Source organism: Sprattus sprattus (assembly GCF_963457725.1).
Source record: "Sprattus sprattus genome assembly, chromosome: 17".
NCBI classification, from domain to species: domain Eukaryota; kingdom Metazoa; phylum Chordata; class Actinopteri; order Clupeiformes; family Clupeidae; genus Sprattus; species Sprattus sprattus.
Genome location: NC_137915.1, coordinates 17802601 through 17821402, shown reverse-complemented (window position 1 = coordinate 17821402; position 18802 = coordinate 17802601). Strand labels below are relative to the sequence as shown.

The 18802-nt window shown below is 42.2% G+C and overlaps 2 protein-coding genes across 3 annotated transcripts; one reads left to right on the top strand and one right to left on the bottom strand.

The window, feature by feature from the left end:
* Positions 1-119: 119 nt before the first annotated feature.
* Positions 120-11931, top strand: mak (male germ cell-associated kinase; the record flags this gene model as incomplete). The annotated part of the gene is made up of 15 exons (XM_080854727.1): positions 120-220; positions 1283-1337; positions 1681-1802; positions 4486-4568; positions 4760-4892; positions 5846-6017; positions 6434-6601; positions 7124-7390; positions 8505-8692; positions 8917-9059; positions 9187-9321; positions 9866-9934; positions 10581-10700; positions 10916-11011; positions 11771-11931. 15 exons carry the CDS (start codon positions 120-122, stop codon positions 11929-11931), a joined length of 2013 nt encoding a protein of 670 aa, XP_080710853.1.
* An 825-nt stretch (positions 11932-12756) lies between these two features.
* Positions 12757-14312, bottom strand: tmem14ca (transmembrane protein 14Ca). 2 transcript variants are annotated; one of them, XM_080855637.1, is made up of 5 exons: positions 14244-14312; positions 13741-13825; positions 13536-13637; positions 13247-13334; positions 12757-12936 (listed from the first exon to the last, which is right to left on the bottom strand). In XM_080855637.1, exons 2-5 carry the CDS (start codon positions 13814-13816, stop codon positions 12879-12881), a joined length of 324 nt encoding a protein of 107 aa, XP_080711763.1. In that variant the 5' UTR covers positions 13817-13825; positions 14244-14312; the 3' UTR covers positions 12757-12878. The 2 variants fall into 2 exon arrangements, with proteins under 2 accessions (XP_080711763.1, XP_080711762.1); XM_080855636.1 differs by having other exon boundaries at positions 14216-14306.
* Between the last annotated feature and the right edge of the window lie 4490 nt (positions 14313-18802).

The window sequence follows — 18802 nt, the reverse complement described above, 5'->3', positions numbered from 1 at the left end:
AAATGAGCCGGTCGTCAGGTGAATTGAAACGACCCACAGCTGAAGCCTAAGAAACACCAGAGACCCAAACTCAGTTGGAGGAGAGAGGGCTGGTCTCCCTCTCATATGACGCCTGAAGGATGAACCGGTACACCACACTGAAGCAACTAGGAGATGGCACCTACGGCAGTGTGCTCATGGGGAAAAGCAACGAGTCAGGAGAGCTGGTGGCCATTAAGAGGTATTAGTTCACTAGTGTTTTTTTTTTTTTTTTTTCAACAGAAAAAAACAGGTGCATTATAAAAGTATGTGACAGCCATCTCAATGCTTGTCAGTGTGGATGGTGAATTATTGAACAATGAATATGTCCTGGACTAAACAGGCAATGTGGTCCTTGAGCCATTTGAGCCATTTTTTCTGGTTTAGGCTTATGAATAACCCTAATATGGACTTGGAGACCCAGTTAAGCGTCTGCCTCTGAAAGTCTGAGAGTATTAGAACAAATTAGCGAGGTCAGAGGGCTTGTGGCCTTTCTTTTTGCGTCTCGTCTGATTCCTCCGGCAAGCCAGCTTACACGTCCTGCTCTTTCAGCGGAACTGCGCGGCTGAATAATGGATGCCCCGTGGAGGCACCTACGGAGTGCTACAAGCGACCCGTTACCATGCAAAACGATAGCCCCGGTGACGGTGAAAGGAGTGAAAGTGCACCGTGTTGAGTTCCTGCGGTGCGGCGCTAACTGATGTACAATATAGCCACGTGTGTCTGTGCCACTATCCATTACATAATTCCACACACAGTACCAGTGTCAGGTGCATGACAAGATCAGGTTGCACCAGAACGCCAGTTTGCCAGATGGCATTATACTGTACATAGTGTTGTAGAGGTGCTATAAAATATCTGCCTTGACTGGAATTAGCACAATAGTAGTCATAAAGGGTTGTATTACTCACCTCATAGCTGTTAATATTTGTGTGTGCAAAGTCAAGAGTGTTTTGATACTGTTTGACAAACAGTGTAAAAGCTGACACCTTTGGAATGTATAGTCAATGGCCAGTGTTTGGCATGTAAAGTTTTACAGATAATGACATTAGGAATAGGTTGTACTGACTATTAGGGCTATCTGCACTGTGTCCAAGGAATGAGATATTGCAAGTATTTGGTGGTGGTAAATTCAAGATGGATGGACAGTTTTATGCGTCTAGCTAACTCTCAGCCCTGACATGTATTGGTTGCTGTGGTGCTGAAACCATGGAGACATGGCTCACTCATTGTTTGACCACCTGTACTTTGTGTTCCATTACAGAATGAAGAGGAAGTTCTATTCCTGGGAGGAGTGCATGAATTTGAGAGAAGTCAAGGTGGGAACCACCGACTTTATTCATGTTAGAACTTGAACAATATATGAGTTAGTTATATAGCACTATGTACAAGTCTTGCAGACTATCCTAGTCAGACCATTTATATGTTAAATTGGTTATACATTTGGTTACACATGTAATAGTACAAAATAAATTACTACTAGCAGAACTAGATGTATAACTATTAGCAGGACTAGATATATTAATACTATCAGAACTAGGTATATTAATATTAACACTAATATTTGAATTACTAATGTGTAAACATTTTCACAAAGGCTTGGTTGCAAGTTGCATGCTCATGGTTTATTGTAGTCACATAACGTTGTACATGTTCTTACAGTCACTAAAGAAACTGAATCATGCCAACGTTGTGAAATTAAAGGAGGTCATTCGGGAGAATGACCACTTGTACTTCGTCTTTGAGTACATGAAGGAGAATCTCTATCAGCTTATGAAAGACAGGTATGAAAAGTATTGTAAAACAAACATATCTTTCTACTTATGGTTGGTGTGGTTTTAGGTTAGGTCAGGTAGTTCTATATAGAACCTAAAGCACTGCCTTCATTTCAGTACATAGATTGGCACGTGCATTTGTACAGTCTTATGCACCTTGTCATTCGTATACATAGTTATATTTGTAGAATATGTCCACGAAATAATATTTAAAAGAGGAATGTGACCATTTTGCATAAAACAGTTGTTCACTTGCTTTGACAAACAGAAATAATGCTAGATTTATTTCCATTTTTAGCAATTTAATTCTTAGATTTATCTGAATTCTACTCAGTACAACTGAGAGGAACCTTCTTATCTTCTTATGCCTTACTCTCAGAGTGATCGTAAATGAAGTACAACATATGTAAATGTCTCACATATTGTCTTACTGTCTTATGAGAAGACAGTGGCCTTTCATGTGCAGTTTGGTGGTTATTGTTTTTGGAGGTTGGCAAACCAATGTTTTGTTGAATTGCTGACACCCACTGGTGTAGATGGTAGTCTATATTGCATTTAATACTGTCTCACTTCAGACCATGCACGCCATTTCAGGTTATTTTTTTTATTATTATTATTATTTTTTAATATGACCCCTGAGATTCTGTTGTTCAGAGTGTTAGAGAGGGAGCCTTTTTGACATTCTTTCTATTTCTAAGCTGTGCCGATTCTCCATTTACAGAAACAAGTTGTTTCCAGAGTCTGTCATCAGAAACATGTGCTTTCAGATATTGCAGGGGTTATCATTTATTCATAAGCATGGTAGGTCTACCTCTTAGGATTGTGAAATGCACTTCTGACAAACCAGTACAACTGAGCATGGAATTATATCCTCCATTAATATATTGACACATTCAAAACAGGCAGTGCATATTGCAATAAATGGCTAGTTAACATGACTGAATACTTTTAGGCCTGGTTTTATTCTATATTAACTTACTTAACTTATTCGCCTCTTCTCTCCATGCTCAGCTGTTAGGTTGGAAACTAAAGGAAATGTGGATGAATCAAGTGTGCCCTAAATATAGACCAGGGGCCGTATTCACAAAGAATCTTAGGGCTAAAAGTAGCTCATAAGTGGCGAATTTAGGAGAAACTCCTAAAAATAATGGGCGTGTCAGTCTTACATTTAGGACTCCTATTTTTTTTTACTAAGAGCAATTCACAAAGTATTTTATCCCTAAAAGTAGCACCTAAGTCTAAGACAGCTTAAAACTCCTCATGAGGACTCCTAAGTCACTAAGACTTATTCACAAAAAATCGTAAGATGGCTGCAGCCGACTTGGATTTGATAAAAGACATTGCTTAAACCGTGAAGGTATTAATATTGTCGTAGAACTAGCGCGGGATGCAATGACGCCTTTAAACAACGATGTGTTCCGAAGTGAAATGTTTGGAAACATAAAGATAGCCTATTTGGCTTCGCGGAAAACGCAAATGACGACACTGGGAATCATCAGTCAGCCGTTTAATTCATCAAACTATCAACGCACTGTAGACCCCACCTCATCCAACAGTTTATCCAGTTGCCTTTGGACAATCGCCTATTACACAAGATCAAAGTAAATTCCATGGCGATCGCAGGAATGTCCAGTAATGGGACACACATTACAATAATTGCCCCATCAAAAGATGAGGACGTTTTCGTCCACCGTGGCCTGGATGTACCGATGACTCGTGCATTTCAACGGAGAGCGGTCTGCAGCAGGTTTTTGAGAACTAACCAGCTGGATGCCGCTGGGGTGACAGTGGCTATTGGTCCTGGGACCAGTAGGCTTTCGCTTAGGCTACGTTTCACGTTCGTTTCGCTTTGATCAATTAAGATTGGAGGGCTTGAAGGGCCGTGTGTGCTGATATTTGAAGTGGTCAAGGGCTGGAAATATAATAGCCTAACAGTTTGCTGGGTGCTTTAATTATTACTGCCTTGATTACATGCAATTGCCATATTTTATATTGATCGCTCTATTTCTCTTAACGTGCAAAGTGTCATTCCCGTTGGATGCACAAACTCATCATGCGTGTGCATTCTGCTAACTGCACTGTCCATAACTATTTAATATGACTTAATTTGAAGCCTAGTTTATTCTCTTATTTTCAGTTGATATAGTGGGATTGTTAGAGGGACGTCACAAATGAGTTTTTAATGAGAGAGCCTGTCAACAACCAATCACCGTCCTCACCCCTTCTAAACTTGTGCATGAGAATCGACGTCATCCATAGCAACGGTGCTTTTATCTTAAGCTTAGGAGTTTGTATTATCCTTAGTATGAGTAGGTCTCAGAGGCGTTGTGAATCACTTTTAAGAAATTACTCCTACGTAAAATGTTTTAGCGTGAGTTAGGAGCACTCTTAGTGGTAAGATAAAAAGCTTTGTGAATACGGCCCCAGACCTCTAAATAAAAGTTCAAATTCACCAAGCATCAGTGCTCAGATGTGCTGGATGTTCATCATGGAATATATGACCCAGAGAGGCTGGTTCAGAAATGACGATTTAATCTCAGTGGCACACTTGACCATAACTTCACATGTCCTGTGGGTTGCATGTGAATTCGGGTACTCTTCTTCCTCACTTTCTTCTTTTTTTCTCTCTCGTTCTCTTCCTCTCTCTCTTTTTCCCCCCCTCTTTTGGGTGACCTGTCTGTCGGCATCTCAGAGAAAATAAGATGTTCACTGAAAATGAACTCAGGAACATCATGTTTCAGGTGACCTCTGGCTTAGCTTTTGTGCACAAACATGGTAAGCCACTCGCTCTGCTTATCCTGTCATTCTTTTCACCCACTGATTTGTGATTTTCTATAGTTTCATACGTTCACATGATACCATGAAAACATGCTGTAAATGTGTAACATCACCAGTTCCCTGAATTGCTCAGACTGCTGTGTGCTGCATTCAAAGTCTTCACAACGTTTTTATTATGGCACCCCCAGGGTTTTTCCATCGGGATATGAAGCCTGAAAACCTGCTTTGCATGGGCCCAGAGCTGGTGAAAATAGCAGACTTTGGACTGGCAAGGGAGATTCGATCCCGCCCCCCATACACAGACTATGTGTCCACAAGATGGTAACGTACCTTTGTTCAAAGACTACTCTGGTCATATCCCTTGAAAGAAACAGTAGACAACAATTTGCCACTTTTGAAGCATGTTTTTATAGGCAACTAGTATGTTATTATCTTCAACAAGCCGCACTATGCAGTTCTATGGTTTGTGTTGGATTACCCGTGTTAATGTAGAAGAGAAGAATAGGGAAGAAAACAAAGGGGCAAGCAGACAGTTCTCCAGACAAACTCCACTAAATTACCGAGTTCTAATGGGCCTTATGCAATTATCTGGCAAACTGTCAATTAAGCGTTGCACCTAATTCCCCATAGAGCTTTTCTCTGTCCTTTAAATGCACTGTGCCATTTAGGAATGGTAGAAACACGTACTGCTCGTTACATCTGGCTTTTCAATAATTCCATATGATTGCCAACACAATAACTTTCCATTGTGATGCATTTGAAATCATAAAAAGAGTGCTCTGGCATGAAGCCGGTTTTGGGTACTCTGTACTTGATGTTTTATAATGTTTTTAGACTGCTCCGTTTCACAAATATGTTTTTTTACAAGGGTTTAATGGAGAAAAATGTGTGTTCGTATAGACTTGTTCTGCTTTTATGGGTGGTTGATGTAGTCATCTGTCACCAGAAAGGATGTGAGACTGGTGTTGCTTTAGAACGGTGTTCTAAATTGTGTCCTATACAGTTCTGTAAAATGTAACATCTGCTTACGAATGTGTGGGTTTCCCCAGAGGAACCTAGCCCCCAAGATTCTGCACAGATTATTTATGCAATATAAATGTGATGAGGTGTTTTTTGTATATTTTGTATTCATTTATAATTATTTGTAGTCAGTTATCTCAAAGTAAGACTATTATTATTTTCACACTGTATCATGTTATAATTCAAGTTAACACAAATAACACAACTATCGCGATCGTCTTTGTAATATGTGCGGGTCCCCCCCTTCCCTCCAGGTACCGTGCTCCTGAGGTCCTCCTCAGGTCCTCCGTGTACAGCTCCCCCATAGACCTATGGGCCGTCGGCTGCATCATGGCCGAGCTCTACACCCTCAGGCCCCTGTTCCCTGGCAACAGCGAGGTGGATGAGATCTTCAAGATCTGCCAGGTCCTTGGCACTGTGAAGAAGGTAAGATAAGCTTTATCCTCACCAGATCAGTGCCCGCTGAACCTGCGCCCAACTATCCATGGAGGTGTGACTGCACTCAAGTTGCTGGAAATTTCCCAGGGTCACCTGTCAGCGCAGCTATCACCTGACCGATATCTTCAATAGTGAATGACTGTGTGAATATGTGGTGCTTTATGCTTGTCTCACTCAGAAATCTATACTATGATGACAAATGAATTCATCATGCATAACGTATTTTACAAGTTGTGTTTTAGCATATTGAATGGAAATGATAAATATCCAAACTTAGCTGCTTTGTTCCATTACAGTTTATCCTACACTAGTATTTCAACAGTTTTTTTTCCTCTGCTTTGAATGGCTGATATCCAGCATATACCGTAATAGTAAATCGTATCCATTTTGTCTGTTTTCTACAGTCTGATTGGCCAGAGGGATACCAGCTTGCTTCTGCGATGAACTTCCGCTTCCCACAGTGTGTCCCAACACCTTTAAAAACCCTCATTCCCAACGCCAGCAACGAGGCCATAGCCCTAATGAAAGACCTGCTCCAGTGGGACCCTAAGAAGAGACCCACGGCCGTACAGGTACCATGGCCATCATGCTCAAAGACTCTCTCCCCACTGGGACTACATGAAGTGATTGCGTAACCGTACGTGGTGATGCTATTGGTAATTGAAGGGTTAGAGGGTGGAGCAGAGGAGGAATGTCATTAAGCCACCGGGCCGGACCTTTAAGATCTCTGTTACAGCATGCCTCTATCTATTGTGCTTAGCCACCAACCCGAAGCTTAGTATGGTGTTACTGTAGGTCAAGCCATGACTGCATTTGTTAAGGACCTTTAGTGTGAGAGGAGGTCTTATTTTAAATCAGTTGATGCTCTCATTTGTAAATGTATTGATAACAATATGTTGTTTGCCTGCTGATAAGCTGGTCTAGTAGACATTATAGTTTGAAATTTAAGATGGATTGATATTTTACAGTGTTCAGGAAGCACAGTGCCCCCCACTCTACATTTTTCAGAATCAAGTATTGACTAGCTTTCATAAATATAGTGCTTTAGTCCATCTGTACTCTTGGCTGATATTACGTATTATTTTATATTTCAGGTGCTACGATATCCCTACTTTCAAGTGGGGCAATTGCTGGGCCCCCGACCGCTGAGTTCAGATCTGAGAAAGGCCCAAGCAAAGTCATCACAGCCTACAGATCCAAAACCAGCGATCCAGTCGGCCTCAGAACCCGTGCTAAAGTCCTCAACCAAGCTGTCCGGGAGGAATGCCCACCAGCCTCTTCAGCCTCTACCTCAGAATGTCCCTCAGACAGAGCACCATGCTGATCCCCTCAAACAGGAGCGGCCACACGGTCTCCCAAAGGTGAGGGTCTGGGGCAGTGCCTAGAGGAACACCCACTGACTCTGGATGCCACACACCAGTGTGGGGGAGTAGAACTCAAAACACTCAGGGGGACACAAAACTAAAATGTAGAAAATGATTTGCATTCATTGCAACTTACATGTCAGTTGAACCTATATCACAGTAGCCTGACGATGTCATACTCATAATTCTAGTCAGAATAGGAGTCTGATACTGCTCCATTGAGCTGTGATTATGGGGCGTGTTTTCAACGAACCAGGGGAAAAAAATCCCTCTTTGCTCAATTGGATACATAGTACCAGTCAGAGCAACCTAGTATGACCATCTGATACATTAAACTTTTACCGGATCCCGTAGGAAGGACGGCAAAAACATCTTTTCGATCGACAAATGCCTTGATCGCGTTTCTCTGTTCCTCTTTCAAAATGAATGCGCTGTCAATATCTGTGAGATATGCATGCTCACGTTATACTTATAAGCAGCGAGGCTAGCTAGCTTTTATGTGTTTCAATGGATTTTTGGTCTAAGCGTTAGCAGTAACCTAAAATTAATGGTCTAGAGCTTCAGTTAAGACCTACAATACTCTGCAACATTCGTGTAGCACATACACAACTAACCAAGTCAATGTAGACATAAAAAAGTCGTGTAGATAGCTTAATTCACATAAAATATTTCCCACTAACAGGCCCCTGAGACGCCGCCATCTTGGTACGATTTCGAATCTACCGTTAATTCAACTAAAGCGTTGGTTGATCATCTGTCCATCATCGTATAAAGCCCGCCCTGACAATTTCATTGGTTAGATCAGTTTTCTGAGCTCTGATCATTTCTCCCCAATGGAGCAGTGCCAGACCGAACTTCCCGACCTCAAATGTTGTGGGCGTGGTTCAGTCTGGTATCCAGGCTAATATCACATCAGAAGTACCCCTCTACACCTCTCATTTAGGTTCGTTAACTACACAAATTAAAATTCAACTTGACTTTCATCAGAAAGAATCTTTTTGCATCAAGACAAAATTTGTATGTCATTGGCGTATAACTTTGACATGCCAAAATCTGTGTGTTTCCCGTCCTCACCTCCATCTTTGTTTGTTCTTTTTGTTTTTCTGCACAGAAGTCTTCTCTTCCAGGGAACGAGAACACCATGGCGGGTGTGAAGGGTGGACGTAGGCGGTGGGGTCAGAACATGTCCAAACCGTCAGACAGCTGGGATGAGTCAGACCGCTCGGACTCCGTGTCCAGCTCCAAGAAGCCCAGCATTGGCCCTGAGGAGGAGAAGACCAACAAGGACTCCAGCGCTCCGTAGGTTTTGTTGTTCAAATTGCTGTATTTTAAACTTGAGCTTAGTCATTTGAGTTGCATTGATAGTTGTAATAGTTCACAATCTCTCAGCTTTCTCTCGCTTTTGGTTCTATTTCAAAGTAATAACTACTTTTGCACAACCACAAAACAAATACTTAACAGTAGACCTGAACTTTTGCTGTCTCACAAATTCAATTGCCGTCGTTTCACCGTAAAACATCTAGGTCCAAAGAACATAAAGCGCTGTACACCTTCAGCACTGTGACAAAGTTGCCGAGCAACATTAAAGTGAACCAATCCGATTTGGGTGTTCAGAATTCATCCTCCGCCAGACAGCATTACCTGCGCCAGTCACGATATCTTCCAGGTACTGTGAAATAACCAGATGTCCATTATGGTAGTTTTCAGACATTTTGGACTCCATTTGATTTGACATGACATTAGCTTTGCCTCAACAATGGATGTTTTTTGGGGGGTGGATGGTATTCTTACAGGCTTGATTAGCAAGAACACATCTTCAGTGAGTGACAAAGACCCAAGCAAAGACCCACAGGACAGCACCATGAATCTACTGAACAACCCACTCGCTCCCATTGGAGCCGGATCATCCATTACCCGAGTCAACGCAGGTCAGTGACTGTTACTTTTCCATGCTGCATACTGGCTTGGCACATACTTCACTACCCAGGTATTGAATACGATCCGTGGCGCTCGGCTAGTGTGCCAGTTTCCTAAATCACGTCTAATCTGACATGCCAGTCCAGCAGAAAGTAGTGGTTTGAATGATCTTAAGTGGCATGGCCAGGCCAGTGACCGCCCATTCCATTATTCATTTGCACATGTGACTGACACAAGATATTAACCCTTGCTTCGCCTTTTACTTTATTCATTAGACAACCAGAGTATTGTCACATGTAGCTTAAGCTCAAGTGTCCCTCAAATTGCCAACAAGGGAGGGTTTTGATGTCCAGCAATTCTCTGCATGGGGAGTCATCCACTGTTCTACCCTCTTCTCCCTTTGTTCCCATATCACGTCTTTCCTGCTTGAAGTTTCACTAAATGCGTCATAGTGCTTGTTCCTTTCTTTTGCATTGCCTGCTTTATGTTTCGTGTCATCCTGTATTCATGCCTTTCTTTTCTACTCTGTGCATTCGTGCTGCCACCTGTAAGCAGAAGAGGGTGCTTCTAAATCGTCTGATAGACCAAAAGAAAAAACACTTGAGAGAATTGAGCAACCGAAAGGTACATCTTTGGCAAAAGTGTTTAGATGAATGGGTCATAACCGGAGCATTAGTTATGGTTATCTCCAGTTGTGCTCAGACTTTTATGCTTCGTATCAATCCAATTGATGGGTGGCTAAGCAAGGATGCCTTTACACATGAGCCTTTTACTGCTACTCGTTGTATGAGCTCCCTGGTGGAGCTGAAGCTCTACACAGATACATGATTACCCCCTGTAGGTTGGTCAGGAACTACAGCTCCCCTTTAAAAATGAGAGCAAAGGTCATCTTATTTATTATTATAATTATATTATTTATTACTCATCTTTATTTAAGAAAACCTGAAGAAAACTATTGGCTCTTACATTGGCGGAATGCTGTTTCTTTACATAAATCAAAACATTACATAATATTTGAAAAATGGTCTTAAATAGAACTTTCACAACAACTAGAGGCTATCTGCTAACCCTTAATTGGGTCTTTAAATGGCGGAAGGTTCTATCAATGCCATTTCCTGCTCAAAGAACCCTTTGCACAGCTCTGCTCTGCAGATTCACTGATAGGCATACACTGACTTTTTACATATTGGAAATACACTGTAAATGAAACTACTTAGTGGTATTTGGGTTTGAGGCATTTAAAGTGGTTTGTGTAATTAATCACTTGCAGGCAACTTCATCAGCACAACATACAACCTCTCCGGGGGTTACATCCCGTCCTTCCAGAAGAGGGAGGTTGGCTCTGTGGGTCAGAGGATCCAGCTCGCTCCCATAGGAGGGCAGCACGCACGTGAGTGTCCGAGCTGTTCATATTTCACAGATCAAGCACCCCTGTGGCATCTCAAACACCTTTTTATTCATTCTCTTATTTCTGCCGTTACATTCAGTGTCTCTTGGACATTTCATCATTCTCTCTCTTTTGTCACTGTTACCTCATCTCCTTCCATTTCTTCTTTTGGTCTTCCATTTTTTTCTTCTTCTGCTTCTTTTTCTTCTTCCTCTCAGTTGATCTTTCTGCTGCTCCTGATAGTAAAACTGTCAAAACAAAACCTTCCAAGCCCAAGCCAATCTCCAGCACTTCTGTTACTGATAGCAATGAAGGTAATGCCACAGATGCCGAGAAGAAAATGGCTAATGTAGTCTCACTGCATATGATGAAATAAAATCTCACTTCCTCAGATGGGTCAAATTATGCTCATGCTCAATGTTCATAAGTTTATATTTTGTATTATAAGGATTGTTTTACTAAATTGCGTGAAGGAACAAGGAAAAAGGGATTGAATTCCAACGAGGTGTTTCAGGCAGCTGAGAAAAGTGGTTTCTGTGGGAGAGTCACTTCTTCTGGCATGCACTATGTATGGGCTTTCTAACTTGACATCGTTTACTTGCACAGAAGGCTATATAATACTTAAGGAAAGGGGAAAAAACAGAAAAGCATAATAGGTCCTCTTTAGGAATGTGGCGTAGGAAGTAATAGCCATGATAGTCCTTGGCATCATTTTAAATGAAGTACTCATGTATAGTGGTTGCATTAGCTTACATGAGCTGCAGATGAAAGGATTTATACCATAAAGACTCATATTAAAATAATTGCATTACAGATATTATTAAGAAATTGCACTCCCAAATAGTTCATTTTAATATGCTCATGTATTTAAAAAGACCACTTAGGTCTTTGTCTAGTCACTCCATAGGTCTGAGTTTTAACATGGGTAAGATGGCTATTTTAAAATGAGTTATATAGCTATACAAAATACAGTTTTTACAGTGTTATGCCTACATCTATAGGGACTTTAAAGAATTTGGATGTCTGAAATAATGCATGTGGTATATTCTCACTTGCTTTGTATTCCTTCCCAGATTATGAAGGGTGGAAGAAGAGAATGGAGCGATCCCAGCTGAAAGGCAGCAGCTACTCAGCTCTGGGGAAGACCTCAGGGAACCTGCTCACGCGAGCGCCGCCCGTTCAGCCTGTCCACGGCAGAGTCGACTGGGCGGCCAAGTATGGAACCCACCGGTAGCATGTCTCCAAGGATCTCCACCCTTATCCCAAGCATTTGTATATTCCTGTACAGTAGGCCTTAGTGGACTTTGGAAAAACCTTCATTGAGAGCCTCCAAGAACTTCAGTTGTTGCAAAGTGCTACAAATAGCAGTCTGTTTACTGCATCCACTTGAAGATACAAAAGGAAATGTGGCTCTGCCTTCACTGAGTGATGGAAGGGCCCTTTATAACTGTTGCATAATATTCAAATTTATTCAGATTATAGAAACTGTATTAAAACAATCATAGGATTTTGGTTATTGAAACAGTCAAGGACTGATATTGTTTTTTTTTTTTTTTTTTGTAACTTAGTCTAAAATCTCATTTATGTTATCTATAAGCAGTGTTTGTGTTGTTCAGTCAGAGTCTTTTAAAATGAAAGAAAGGAGATGGGGTTATTTTGTATATTTCTCTACATGCCGTGTAGAACCCATAAGATTATGCTGGTTGATAGCGGTCTGCTGTTTTGCCAGACACATCTTTAAGTATTTTCTATTTGTTTTTTTGTTTGTCCTGACCACCTTAAACCATAGGGTCCGTTTATGACTTTTGATAGCTTTCAAAGTCTTTCTGCAAATTTTTGTACTACTACTACTACTCATGAATGAGACTCCTGTAAAACTAGCGTCAGTCTCACAGATCAAAGGAAGCATGTAATAAAGACTGCTGTTTTGTAAGTATTTTATACTACAAAAAAAGTGAACTTAAGTTTCCTTTGAATTGCACCCACTCAACAACTCGTAGCATTTAAATCATTGATCCCATTTGATTTCGGGGGACACAGACGCCCACAACAAACATCCTATTTTACAAACAATTATTACATTTTTATTTATATACAAAAAAATGTGTTGGTCTGGCTCACGTCATGATAAACATGGATTATAACATACAAGAAAGCCATGATTCATTATGTATCAGAGTGTCATGACTCCTGGGGCTTTTCTAGCATCCCATATCCGATCTTGGCAGCCATCAGGAGACTACATAGATACAGAGGAATGAGTTATAGATTAGTGAAAATGAAGGCAAGACAAAGTCACAGACGTCTATGATCTTGCAGAGCTTCACTTCAGATAGTCTTAAGGTTAGAGGAAACAGCAACAAGGAAAGCTTACCAGTCATTTAACAATTGCATGTTGAGGACATGGGCCTAAGCATACCGTCCATTTTTAATAATGAAAAAAGCATGCTATAAGAAAACTTAAACTCAAATCAGCACATGCAATGATATTTGGACTCAGAGTCATGTACCTCAGTCCTCATATTGCAAATATAAAATAAACACCATACCTTGCAACACATATGAGACCGGGTGGCATGAACTTCCTGGAGCTGTAAAATCTCTTTCCCATAACAGCAGCCAAGGTTCCAGAAGTGGCTAGAAAGGGCACATGGGAACAGAGACAATAATTTCACACACATTAGAGTGATGCATATTACCTTAGCACTATTGTACCTAAAGTATTGTATTGAATAGTACCAAAAATGAGACGGTACCGTTATAACTTTCAACCAAAACTTGAACATAAGTACATCGGTCACAGGCTTTGCTTCTAAGGATAGCAATACAAAAGCCCACCTAAAGAAACCCAAACATTCTTAGGGTCTTCGGAAATCTGATAGGCCCCAACGCCAGCGAGGCCTCCGAATAAGAACCCAGCAGCCAGGGAGGGGACGCTGCCTGGAGAATTAGATAAGGAGATATGAGTTTGAATGAATAACCGTTTACACATTGTCTACAAGTAATTCGCTACTAATTTATGCACAAATTAACGTTTGATCACCTGCTTTCACATATCCAATGACTCCTCCGGATGCAACCAACGCTGCATATCCGTATCCAGCCCAATCAACCGGCATGTTCAACACCTAAACAGATTGATGCAGCATGTCAAATCAGTGAATTGATAAAATATGTGTCTTGGGTTAAAGTTGCCTTACACCCACGAAGAATTACCTCTCAGATATTTTGCAGTAGCGTTGTAGCTCATGTTAAAACGTGTGCAAACAACGCAGTCATACAACACCATTGGTAAGCATTGAACTGTAACAATATTGCGTTTGAAATTAGTTTCTGTATGATGTCTTAATTGTCCGTAATTCAGGATTGCCAACCTGCCTTGAAGTTGAGGCAAGATAGCCTACCCTACATTATCTTTACACAACATATTGTTAAATGCTAAGATCATACGCATGCAATCACAATAACCACGATTAATAATTAGATAAGCTACAAATCTTGTAACACTGTAAACTCACAAGGCTTTCAATCGTTCACTTCAAATACCTGTATCCTACTAAATGCCCTTTAACTCACGAGTCCCTTGCACACAGATGCACTGATCTCTTTGACACAGGAACAACTTGGCCGAAAGTGCTGCTGGGAAACAGAGTCTACTTCGTAAAAAGATGGCCAAGTATGTACATGCGGAGTTAAAGAGGACATAATTCCGTTTTCAACCTGTTTCTTGGTTAATTAAAACAAACAATTGTCAATGGTCGTACTGTTTTGACATGTCTAACAAGACCCTAGCTATGGTAGGCCTACATGCAAAAGTAGACAAAACAGATTTACCCCATTAACAACCATATATAATATAGAGTGCAATAGCCAAGGTAAGCTACAATTACAAATTCCCCTTTATGCATTTCAAAGGAAGGCGCTGTTCCATTCATGTCTATGGGAATGTGTCAAGATTTCATCAAATAATAACCTCTTGTCCCTCTGTGGTAAGATACATACACCCCTAAAGTCTTCTGATTCACTGAGACAATTTTGGGATTTTCTACTCGAAGTTTACCTCAGGTGTGCCCCTAGCTTTTTGAGGTCTGCTGGCTGGTTGCTGCTTACTTGACAGCAGATAACCGTCAGTCTAGAAGTTAAGTTAGCACAGGAAGCTCTGAAAGACTTTATTAAATCCAGTAAGAAACAAATAAAGATTACAACATTAATAAACTCTTAAAGGTAGGCTACAGTATGTGGGATTTAGTGGCAAAAAGTGGTGAGGCTGCAGATTGCAACCAGCTGAATAACTGTCTTTTTCCAAGGGCCTCTGTAGTGCCAGTGTTTTGTTTTGTCTATTCTGGACTACTGTAGAAACACGGTGGCACAATCATATATCAGGATTTTTTCTTGTCTGTCCTGTATCCAGAAATAATTGATTTTACTGGACAAATTTTAAACTTACCGGTCATGTTTCAACTACAGTCTACACCTAGGTTGACCAAACAATGATAACTACCTCAAATCAGTTCGACTATTTACTGAACAGTTACGATTAATCAAAACGAACTGTAATGATTGAGAGAAAAATATTTACATATTTAAACATTAGCTGCTAAAATGTTAGCATTATGAAACATCTTTGACGAAACATCTGTAACCTGTAACATCTTTAGATAAAGGGCTAAGCCTAGGCTACATAGCATCAAATGTATACTATAGGTTACCACGAAACATTTTACTTTTATTTATTTCTATATCCTTTTTTTAACGCAGTTAAGTCCTCTGCTGCCGACTTGAAATCAATGTGTCTTTGCCACTTGCGATGCCCATGAACCCGGTTACTTTCTCTTCCTCCAAACCACTTTGCAGCACCGTCTTAATTCTATTCTTCAGAGAGAAGACGCGCTTGACACATGCATAAACAAGTCATTTTAGCCAGTGTAGCCCAGCTTGCTGAACTCATGAATAAGCACGTTGCAAGTAAAACACCCACAACCGTGGAGCCGTCATCACAGCCATCAGTGGGAGGTGTGGCTGCTGCCTCAGTCATCCTGTCAGAAGTGGGAATATCCAACATGAACATGCTGGACAAGTTGCAGCTGGGGGCATAGCCAAGAAGCATTATTCCAAGAACCCTATTTGGGCAAAACCCGGCTGTGTCCCCAGCCCAGAAGTGACAGGAAGGAACAGTGGACAGCACCAGCATTCCACACCCGGCACAACGCAAATAGAGTGAGTTGCCTTCTCCAGTGCTGAACTGCACCGGGACCAGCGGCCGGACATGCCAGTGCGCCTACTCTGCTCGCCTACTCTACTCTCCAGCCAGCAGCATACCAGCTTAGTGATGATGGAGGCTCCACGGCCGATGATCACGAAGCTGCCACGCTACAGTGGAGAGGGGCTGCTTGACACCTACCTCGTTCAGGTGAAGCTGCTGGGTGGCAGAAGAAATTGGAGTTCAAGACGCGCTCGGCTCAGAAAGGAGTGCTGGTGGACTTAACTCTGGGAGAACAGGTGAGTTGGCTCACCATTAAAGGAACTTTCCCCCGTCTTTGTGGCCATTAGGTGTTGGCTGATGACAATAAGCTTGCCGACGGAGCAAGAAGGAGAGTTTGGGCGTTAATGCGGACAACCTGTGCCTGTACGCTCGCCGGGGCTACCCCACCTTCAATGACTGCCAGCAAGAAGAGCTCATGTTGCTGGCTTTTGCTTGGGGCTTGCAGCCAGAGAGGCTGAGAGATCCGCCTCAGCCCCCCCAGCTCTCTAGCAGCAGCCCTGGACGAGTCCGAGCGTCTGGAGGACATCCTGCAAGGTATCCTGAGGGTGTTACAGATGTGAAGAAACCCGGCATGTTGCACGCCAGTGCCTCTCTGCCCAGTGCCCCAGCCGTCGTCAAACTAACGCAGGGCTAGATAGAGAAGCCCCTCAGAAACACCAAACTATCCCACCTACTTGAACAGCTGTAGCTTGACCAGCTAGGCCAGGCTCGTGGGCTGTACAATGAATGTGACTTGGAAGGCACTCCCTGCCGAGCTCTAGTCCAGAGGTGAAGTGTTCTCAGGAGGATTCTTAAATTGAACTTGAAATTGATTGTGATGATGATGAGTCTGCATATAGGCGGGAGGTTGAACAGCTGGCCCTGTGGTGCGGTCGCAACAACCTAGAGCTGAACACGCTTAAAACCGTGGAGATGACAGTGGACTTCAGGAGGACCCCCCCCCGCACTGCCCCCCCTCACCATACTCAACAGTACTGTGTTGGCTGTTGAATCCTTCAAGTTTCTGGAATCCACTATCTCCAGGAACCTGAAGTGGGAACCCAACATCAACACCATCATCAAGAAGGCCCAGCAGAGGATGTACTTCCTGCGCCAGCTTAGGAAGTGCAACCTGCCTCAAGAGCTGCTGATCATGTTCTACACTGCAGTTATAGAGTCTGTTCTGTGCACTTCAGTTACTGTCTGGTTTGATTCAGCCACCAAACTAGACAAGAACAGACTCCAACGGACAGTCAGGTCTGCTGAAAAGATCATCGGTGCCAACCTGCCCACCATCCAAGACCTGTACACCGCCAGAGTCAGGAAACGGGCAGGAAAAATCACTGCAGACCCCTCACACCCCGGAAACAATTTTTTCAAACGCCTCCCCTCTGGTAGGCGCTACAGATCTCTGTTCACAAAAACCTCCAGACACAAAAACAGTTTCTTACCCCTCGCCGTCTCACTATTGAACAACTCATAGTAACATAGTATATTTATCCATGTAGCATATATTTTTTTATCCCTGCACTTCTTGCACGCTCCACTTCTTCTTTGCACTATTGTCCATTCCCAGCTCCTGTATATACTTTCTCAAACTTTCATAGACCATTGCACTGTTTGTTTTTGTATTGTATTGTGTTGTGTTTTTGTTTTTTTTGTATTGTATTGTGTTGTGTTTGTTTTTGCATTGTATTGTAATGTATATTATGTGTACGCACAATGACAGTCAGTTCACCAGGTCAAATTCCTTGTTTGTTCAAACTTACTTGGCCAATAAAATCTGATTCTGATTCTGAAATTGAATAAGGTGCCAGATTTCTAGAGACTTCCAGGCGAAAAACACACCGTTTACAGCCCTGTATTCAGGTTTGCCCAAACAGTCGATCACTTTGTGTGCCTTCTTCTACTGTCTACCTGGCAAGTGTGAGGGCGCCAAAGTTGCATAGAGGCCGAAAGTATTGCAGACAGATAGAGATTTCAATCAAATTAGATTTTTAGATTAGATTCAACTTTATTGTTATTGCACAGAGTACAAGCACTGAGACAACGAAATGCAGTTTGGACATAGTTTCAGCATTAAACTGATAAAAAAATTGCTGTCTGAAAATTGATAATTGACATAATTGAGAACCCCTGATAAGGAGTGTGTTCTTCTTGCTCACATCAATGTGAAAGCTGGACCAAAGTGTTTGATTTCATTCAATTGCAACTAGGCCCAATAAAAAAGATAAGTTGTAAGTACAATCTGGAGTCTGGACAGTCTTTTTCTCTCAAGGCATCAATATGTAGATCTTGCCTTCACCAAGGCAAAGGTTGGTGATCTTGGGCCTAAAAAGGTTGGTGACCACTGCTCTAGTGGATCCTGGGTCCACCATCTTCCTCGGAACGCTGCCCGGAACCGAAGAGCCATGAACACTAGGCTGGGCTGGACCAAATGAAAGGCGTTGATGCAGGTGACATTGCTGGGCAGGCGGTCCATCATTGGTTTTGGCTTGCCAGCATCCAAGATTCGTGTAATTTTGAATTTGATTGGCTGGCTAGGTCGGGCACTACAGAGGATGTGACAAGAGCATAGCTAAATCTGGGCACTTCACACCACTGGAGAAGACAACCCATCGACCACATGGGCTGCCACATCCACGTCAACAGCCCAGAGAGCCACAACACAACCTGCTTGAGAAGAGCTGCCATCAGCGGGAGACAGACCAGCGCCTTGTTCCCGCCACAGCTGTCCTCAAAAACATTGCAAGCTGAGGGGAGCTGCCACCGTGATACCAACAGCCCAGGGTCCTGCTACGCCACGACTCCAGTTTCCAGAGATCACCACGTCGTTGCCAGCCACTCCGGCAAAGCCAGCAAG

What these genes read in the sequence shown, in the direction of transcription:
- tmem14ca (XM_080855637.1), bottom strand. Translation starts at nt 13,816, where the DNA reads ATGCCGGTTGATTGGGCTGGATACGGATATGCAGCGTTGGTTGCATCC. An exon ending in CATTGGATATGTGAAAGCAG is followed by an intron (nt 13,638 to 13,740) that starts GTGATCAAACGT and finishes CTAATTCTCCAG; the next exon opens with GCAGCGTCCCCTCCCTGGCT. An exon ending in GGTCTCATATGTGTTGCAAG is followed by an intron (nt 12,937 to 13,246) that starts GTATGGTGTTTA and finishes GTATCTATGTAG; the next exon opens with TCTCCTGATGGCTGCCAAGA.